Here is an 8,622-nt window from a genome sequence, read left to right on the forward strand (position 1 = left end):
ACTTGTAATAAAAGTTAACATAATGGTAGGATCCTCAAATGGACATCTTCAATAAACAACTGTAATGCAGTATCAATACTGTGAGAAATATTATTAGATGAAATAATGCTGTAAAGAATGTTATTAATGCAATTATAATGATGCAGATTATATGGCAGCAATAAAAGAATTTCTGTATCTCCACAGTTACATGTAGTGCCGACGTAGGACAGTTTTCCAATTTCATTGTACTATTGTACTATGTATGACTGCGCAATGACAATAAAGAGTTATCTTATCTTATCTTCTTTCCACCGTGTGATTTTTCTGACACACTGTCACATTGTCAGTGTGTTCGGGATCGTTTTCATGCTGAAAGTGAAGATGTTGTGAATCACGCATTTTCCAGATCTTATTGCATGCTGGTTTCAAATCTTATTTACAGATATTTTGAAAATATCTCAAACACCACTGACACGGCCTACACCGTGTTTCACAGATGGCTGTAGACATTCACTGTTCAAACTCTCTTTCCTGATCTTCTCCGACAATTCGGACCAGAAATTAAAAATTTGGATTGATCACTCCATTAGACCTCAGACTTTTCTCACTGTTTTGATCCTCAGCGACCCTTCCACTGAAAACATTTCGCTTTCAGTTCCTGTATCAACTCTTTGCTGGATTTTTTGTTGTTTCTTAAGAACATGACTTCTAGAAAGTGTTCATCTTCTGTAAATAGGTTTTTAGGTCTGAAACTTTTTCTTTTGTCCTCCAATATTCCAGTCTCCAGGTTGACCAAGAAGTGCAATGTCTTAAAAATCATAAGTACTCAAAAAGCTGGATTAATATAACTTGAGTTGAGATGTAACTTCACATTCAGTCAGGAAAAGATTGATGTTGCAGTCTCGGGCAGGGGGCTGCAGCTGCTCTTTATATGGATTTAAGGCTGTTGTGAGTGAGACCTGGGATTTTTTTATCAGTGGCTGCGGCTCAGGTGGTAGAGTGGGTCATCTGGCAGTCAGAAAGGCAGTGGATCAGTCCCTGAATTCTCCAGTCCACGTTTCTGATTGGAAGCTCAAGCTTCAGTCCATTTTGTTTATCACTCTTCTCATTTGTGTTTATGTATATATATTTTTTTGTTTGCTTTTTGCTCGTATTGCCAGGCAGTGGAAACACTGCACACAGTTTCCCCTGTATGGAAGATTGAAGAGTCCAATTATTATTTCTCTCTTTTTGTTGATTATTTGTATAAAGGAACTTTAAACTTCCCTTCTCTCAGTTTGCCAGTCTTTTACTTCCCCCCCACTTTCACCTATATTTTAAAGTACCACAGTGATTCATTTTTCTACCTGTTAGCCAGAGGTAACTGCAGTATTTGCTTCTTGTTTATCTCAAACAACATGCTGCCTGTCCTTTTTCTCCTTTTTATTTCCTTTGAGGGTACAGGTAAGCACATTTCTTCCATTTAATTTTAAAACAGAATCTAGAAAGTGGACTTCTAATGCTTTGTCATGAATAATTTTTGCCTCTTATTTTGTCTGCACTTATAGCCCAAAACCAGACTCTGAGTTCCCCGACAGCTCCAGTGACTCACAAAGGTAATACAGACTCTGAACTTTTGGAAGGATAGATCGAATCAAATGATTGAAATTAAGCTGGTGGCTCTGTGAACCTAAACATTGCTGTGTACTGCAGTATTTTGAGCTGTTCAATAACATGTTACACCCTTCTTATGATTTAACATTTGATAATTAAAACTAAACATTAAGTGGAACAGAGGATCTGAACTATCTTTGGCATTGAAGGTAATTAAACCTGACCCAAAATATTCGACAAGACAAACATTTTATGATGACAATGGAAAGTTATTAAAGATCATCCTGTTTTAGGCATGGATATCCAAACTAAATGAGCTGCTTAACAGTTTTTCACATATTCAAATATAAACAACAAAGGGAAAACCCAGGAGGATCACCTAAGTTACTGGAATAAATCCTATGTGATCGTGTGCAGTTGACTTGCCAGATATTATTGACATATTTTACTGAGTTTGGTCAACAGCAATGCTTTACAAATGGCACCACATTAAAAGCTAGAAGATCACTAAAGCAGTTAGGACTTCGTCTTCATCACCATGGCTTGCTTTACCTCTTATGAAGAAGAAGAGTTTTTGAATATTTCACTGGGGGGAAAAAAACTGTACAGTGGCACAAAAAGGGAAAAAAAACATTCAAGTTCAATGACTTCATTCTCTGAATGAGTAAATCGAGTGACCAACAGACCAACACTGCTATTTCTAGAACTATATCGCTTTTGTGGTCAGCAAATAGTTTATATGTACGCATTCAGCATGCAACATCTATGTCCTGCTTAAAAATGTGATTGGTTACAGTTTTACCTCAACTTCCTGTTATTTCTGCACTCTCCTTCACAGAAACATTTCCTCCTCTATGGGTGGTGGCCACGCCGGACTACCCGGTTGCAGCAGGACAAAAAGTAAGCCTGTACTGCAGCAGTTCCATAATATCAGTGACTGGGACTTGGTCATGGGTACGCCTGCGAAATCAGACCTGGGAAAAAGAGGGAAACAGTAGGGAACTGATCCTGACCAAGCCAGAGCAAAGTGGGGAGTACCGCTGCTGTTCTTCAGTTGTCAACTGCGCAAACCAAACCTACACAGTTTACATCATTTCAACACAAACCACAGGTTGGTTATGTGTTTGCTCACACCCTAAACTTACTAAAATAGGGATGATCGAATCTGCTTATTTAAAAAATAAATAATAAATATTAGAATTGCCTAAATAGGACCTAAATGCATATTTATGTAGATAAATAAATGAATAAAAAATAATAATTTGAATGGTACATTTAATTAAATACTCGACAATTAATACACTTTAGGTGTATTTACTTGTGTTTTGAGTAATTTATATTTATTCCATAAAAACCTGGAAAAAATCTTTAAGGCTTTCACTTTTAAACTGAAATAGCGAACTGTAAAATGATTATCATACAATGGATAGCAATCATGACTGACTGGATTCATTAATCTTTTATTTATGCTGGGTGCGTCATCTGGCTGTGAAGTTACAAGTCTTAATGTCTCTTTTCTCTTTCCTCAACTCCCAACAGTGGGAGAGAATTTAGGAATAACAGCCTTCGTCTTTTCTCTTCTGATCTTGATCATCATCATCATCGCTGCTGTTATTTTTTTCTGGCTGGGCTTCCAAAGGACCAGTGGAACAGTGACCACCTCCAGCACTCCAGCAGTTAAAGGTATCTCTGAGCTCTTCTTGTATAGAGGGCTACAAGTATGGAGGGCAATGAGTGCCATAATCAGTATGAATTAAAATGTTTTGTGACTCTTTTTTTTTTCTTTTTTCTTTAAGATGTTCCTGGACCTGAAATTACACCAACGTAAGTCTTGAGAGAAGAAGCATGCACACTTCAGTCATGCACTTTAACTCTTGCTACAAGCTATTCACAGATAATATTTCTGTTTACACTAGGGGAGATCTTCCACAGCCTGACACCGACGTGTACATAAACTACACTAGCCAAGGCTACGCCGATGTGGAACCCGCCAATGTGACCTGGGAGGGTGTGTACTCAAGTCTCTCGTGAAAGGAGATCGAGACATGCAGTGGAAAGTGGACTGATTAAAACAAGCCTGTTTTTTTTTTTTTACTCTATCTCTGGGTTAGTTATATGAAAATTGCCAGTGAGTTTACTTCCTGACTTATCAGATTTTATCTGTTGCGCAGAAGCTATCACACCATAAATGTGGTTAAAACCCAGAGAAGCTGAGTGCATCTACGCAGGCGATAGCGTTTGTACGTTTATATATTAACTGGAAGCTTCTTGTTTTTCTTCTCCTTTTAATCGTGACATTGCAAAACTGAAAAACATACAAAAGATTTTCAAATTTTAGGGAGTATTTTTGTTTGTTTGTTGTTTTTTACAATATATAATAACAAAAAGGTTCAAGTCAATAGAAAATACAAAATTTGCGACAACAAAAAGTCTCACGTTAGAAACAATTCATTTCCACAGATACACATTAAATACACATACGTACGCTACTTCTGTCTGTTTCAGTGAATTATAAGATTTCAACACAAGACATAAATGAAGTGTCCCAACACTGAACACCAGAGAGGAAACGTACCCCAGGCATTACTGCTTTTGTTCCTTGGTGTCACAATACCTGATTTAACTTGCCTGATGAAAAAAAATTAAAGTTGTTCTCAGAGAGGACAGACAGGGCGATTACAACACATGTTGCTGACATAACATCAGACGTGTAGAGATAAGGTGTACCCACATATGTATGTTATTCTGTCATTTTCTCCTGCTTTTGTGTCCTAATGTTGTGTCAAACACCGCCACAGGATTTGTGTGAGAAGATGTCTTGTGTCATCATCGAGTGATGCTATTGTTCTTTAAAGATACATAAAGTTTTGGCTGCTTGCAAAACTTCTGCTTTTCGGTTTGTTCTTCACACAGGAAGTGCAGAAATTCTGGGGCAACTCAGAAGGCGACGTGTTCGAGATCACATGAAGTTAAACAGTTTATTGTCCCAGATGTGCATGCCTCAACGCCTTATTGCATGTAATCTTCGCCATCAGCATGAGAGAGTCACATGAGTTTGATAGTCAGATTTTAGACATGTATTGAACTTGTATGAATCACTCATCTCTGGTCAGCTAGTGCTCGCTTGGGAGTCTCTGACTTGGAATCCTGCTATCCATGGAAATCTGTGTGGTGGCCATTTGAGAGCATCCCTCTCCCTTTGCTAATTTTTTAATGTGGGCTGTGATGAACCTTCTAAACTTCCCTGTGGCAAAATAATAAACTACAGGATCCAAAATGCAGTTGAGGCCCATAAGAACCAGGGTGATCTGATGAGCGTCGTTCAGCAACTGACGAGTGGTCTTGCTGTACTTCACGTGGCCGAAGCCGTCTTCGATCTCCAGCACTGCCAGAGCCCAGGGGCCTTGAACTATATGGTGTGGCAGGAAACACAGGACAAACACTCCTACCACTGCCCACAACATCTGGAGAGCCCTCCGTTTCACCCCTCTGGGCCTTTTTAAAGTCGAGGATGCAGTGGACTTTTTAGAAAGAGCTGCTGAGGACCGAATTTCTGATTCTGGAGGCCTTTGAGAAATTAACACTCGAGCAATAAGGATATTGCATATCACAACGAGCAAAAAGATACCAAAGAACAATCCAATTATTAAAAAATGAGTGACAGCCACTTTTTTCTTCTCATAATTAGTTTTACCCTGGTATCCCTCAAAGCAGCGAAGGATCTTCGTGTTGTTTTTAAAGTGCTCGTTGGTCCCTGGACTCACCAGATAAGGGACAGACATCGCCAGAACAAATGCCCAGATAAAAACACAGACGATGATTCCACGAATTCTGTGGTCCGAAGAGGCTGCGTCTAGAGGCCGAGTCACCGCCCAGTATCTGTTGATGCTGATGGCTGAAAGGAAGAGGATGGTGCCGTAAGTGTTGATGAAAAAGAAGGCGCCTGTCACCCGGCACATGACGTCTCCATAAACCCAGTCTCCCTCACGGATATAGTAATCAATCAAAAAGGGAAGAGCACACACAAACAGAAGATCAGCAATGGTCAAGTTGGTCATGTAGATACGGATTTCTCCCATGGCCTTGGCTTGACGAAGGCAGCGCAGGACAAACAGTACGTAGAGGTTAGAGATGAAGCCCAGGATGAAGAAGACGATGTAGAAAACCGGGATGAGCACATAACGAAACTGAGAGTCCAGGAAAGTGGATTCATTGGTATTCCCTATAGTTTCATTCATCTTTGCCTGTGGGACACAACATATATTATCATCAGTACAATGGTTTACTCAGACTTTTGATGCAGATGAGAAAGGTAGGGTATATTAGAAAGTAGAATCTTTGAGAACAACTACTTTTTGTGATATTTCAATTTCAGTATAGAGAAAAAGCAAAAAAAGTAAATGAGTAAGAAAGATTTAAAATAAAGAAAGAGGGCACTTTCCTTGCTGCAAGGACTAAGTTATCTATCACCTTTTATTGGCACAAATGTATTTACCAGATAAATTATTAGCCATTCCATACATTTATTGTATTAATTAATTTCTTGTTATCTGAGCACATCTTCTGAAATTGTCAGGTAATTCTAAGCAGTCTGAGAAGTCTTAACATTTCTTTGTGCTATGAATCATATGTTCCAAATTGATGTAATGGCACAGAAGTATGATACGTTTTAAACTGGAGACCATCTTGCCAGGAAACAACAGAAGCATGAAATCACTGAGTTGCTGGACCGCACCCATATTTGAACATACGCTTCATGTGAAGTTTTGTGGCCATGTTTTGCACAGCTGTAGTTTTATCATAGTAATATAATCTGTGTCCGAACAAATACCTCAACACTCTGTATAAAAGGGCCTGTTGGGACTTTATCTGCCATAGACTTCTTATTACTCATCTAAGATCTAACTCTCAGTCAAAGTCTTTATAGGTAGAGTCATTAATCGGCATCTTGCAGTAACACTATACATCATGAAGCCTTTAAAAACTCAGTTGCAGACCACGAGGGAAAGATTGAGGTTGGATTTGTGACTGTTTTATGTTCATTTTATCTTTGGTTTTGCCACTAAGACTAAAATGGTTATAGAACTTGAAGCTGCTGATAGTGATCACTCTGGCATGACTTGAATTCATTCAAAGACAAGCATCAGAATTAAAACTGAAAGTAGTGCAAAAGGTCAAAGATTGAAAAAAGATGTGGTTCTCAGACTTTAATCTGCTGTAAAGGAGCTGACACTGATTGGAGGTGCAAACTCTAAACACCTAAAGATGTTCGAGGAGAATCTGTCACTGAACAATGGGATTTCACTCGGTGGGGCGAATGTGTGAACAACAAATTACAGACAAGCTTGACACCCACTTACAATAAAGAACAGTAGTCCAACAGTAAATGAGCTGTGATGCTGTTTGATAAACTGACACACCCTTGTTACTGGGAAATAGCTGACACTGCTAAATACTATCAGCTTGTGAACAAATTTAACTGAGTACCATTTTTACAGCACTTTTTTCTGAATAAGTGCCAAAGGTGTTTATTTTATAACCTGTTTGGATCTGTCTTATGCAGATCTGTTCAGAGAAACCTGTTTAACGGTTTCCTCTGAACAACCAATGACCTCATAACCAGTCAAGGAGTGTGACATAGAAACATTTCCTTTTGTCAACTATTAATCATCAATTTAATATTGATTTAATTAATCACAGCATTGTAAAGACTGTGGACCCCTCCCCCCAAAAAAATAAATAAATAAATAAATAAATCCATTTATAGATTTGAGTAGAGCAGCAGTTAATTCACAAACAGCTGTAAGGTACTCTGTTTCAGATATTACAATTATTTTTCAATTACCGATGTCATCAAACGGAGTTAATTGCACTATAATGGCTAGTCCATATTTACTGATCCGGTTAATATTGGATGATGTACTGTAATTAATAGTTACGTTAAAAATTTTGAGCAAAACACTGCCTCCTCTAAAATCTTAATTTAAACAGATATGAAGCTACGAAATGAAGAAAGGAGGCACAGCAGAAACAGAAAAATGCGATTAATTTGAATAAATGATAAACTGACGATTTTTTCCAAGCAAAATAAAAACTGAACGATTTGTGAAAATAAGGATGCTTTTACCTTTGCTGTCTTCTCTTCTTTACTAAAACATATTATTAGACCGATGATTAATATCCTCACTCACTTTGTCACGTAAAACGAGAAATAACGAGGAGAACTGTACACTTACACAACTGCTTCTTCTGTTTTCAGTCTCCTGATGCGCGTAAACACTTTGAATGGATTTACAGCTTCAGTTCAGCAACAGTGCGACTTCTCTGAGAGAGGGGGGGTTTGTGCGTCTTGTGAGCGTGTGAGTGGGAGTGTTCTCTCTGGGCAGAGCGGAGGAGGTGTCGTTTCAGTCTTCTTAGGAAAGACCCGAGTTGCGCAATACAAGGAACATTAAGCTATACGATTTCACGGTTCCCGTGAAAAGGAATAGGAACCCCCGCTTTAATGCAACGCTGGAGTTTTAACATTTTTTTTCCATAGAAACATCACGTGTGCGATATGAGTAAAGGAATCAGGAAACTATGTCCTAGGGGCTAATTAAAATCAGCAGAGAAAGAAAAGATTTTTCTGAGTTATAGAAATGAACTGCAGAGGAATTTCGTCATGACTGCGACACGCTGATGAGACATGAAGTGATATACAGTTATTATGTTATTATAAGTCTGCGTATGAAAACTTACATTTTACTCATGTATCCGTTCAAACAATGCAACAATTCCAATTTCAAGAATCACGAACTGGGAAGTCGCCGTAGGCTGATGCTGCATTCAATGGATAGTTTATCTTGTTGTGGTTTTTAAATGCTTTAAATGTGCCCCCAATCTGATGTGAACAAGTGAGCAGACAAAAGAAGTTGCCTTTTTGTGTATTTATTTAGAATATTAAAAATGCAAAGTGAACTGATAATACTAGAATCTTGTTCCACATTTTCAACACACACTAGATTCCTCCATCTACATCCATCCATTTTGTCTTGAACATTTTGTACA

At 38.3% G+C, this 8,622-nt stretch overlaps 2 protein-coding genes across 3 annotated transcripts; one reads left to right on the forward strand and one right to left on the reverse strand.

Annotated features, from left to right (window-relative positions):
* Nucleotides 1–373: 373 nt before the first annotated feature.
* LOC102296987 lies at nucleotides 374–3,606 on the forward strand. The gene is made up of 6 exons (XM_005925635.3): nucleotides 374–1,425; nucleotides 1,530–1,577; nucleotides 2,414–2,686; nucleotides 3,115–3,258; nucleotides 3,372–3,399; nucleotides 3,492–3,606. Exons 1-6 carry the CDS (start codon nucleotides 1,380–1,382, stop codon nucleotides 3,604–3,606), a joined length of 654 nt encoding a protein of 217 aa, XP_005925697.1. The 5' UTR covers nucleotides 374–1,379.
* Nucleotides 3,607–3,623: 17 nt separating this feature from the next.
* Nucleotides 3,624–7,940, reverse strand: LOC102297290 (platelet-activating factor receptor). Of its 2 annotated transcripts, XM_042222473.1 has the most exons (3): nucleotides 7,812–7,923; nucleotides 7,703–7,724; nucleotides 3,624–5,819 (listed from the first exon to the last, which is right to left on the reverse strand). In XM_042222473.1, the coding sequence occupies exon 3, from the start codon at nucleotides 5,811–5,813 to the stop codon at nucleotides 4,689–4,691; it is 1,125 nt and encodes a 374-aa protein (XP_042078407.1). In that variant the 5' UTR covers nucleotides 5,814–5,819; nucleotides 7,703–7,724; nucleotides 7,812–7,923; the 3' UTR covers nucleotides 3,624–4,688. The 2 variants fall into 2 exon arrangements, with proteins under 2 accessions (XP_042078407.1, XP_042078406.1); XM_042222472.1 differs by lacking the exon at nucleotides 7,703–7,724 and having other exon boundaries at nucleotides 7,812–7,940.
* Nucleotides 7,941–8,622: the final 682 nt, after the last annotated feature.

The sequence above is a fragment of the Haplochromis burtoni genome, unplaced genomic scaffold, assembly GCF_018398535.1.
Source record: "Haplochromis burtoni strain Fernald_Lab_line unplaced genomic scaffold, NCSU_Asbu1 Contig_86, whole genome shotgun sequence".
Classification (NCBI taxonomy): Eukaryota; Metazoa; Chordata; class Actinopteri; order Cichliformes; family Cichlidae; genus Haplochromis; species Haplochromis burtoni.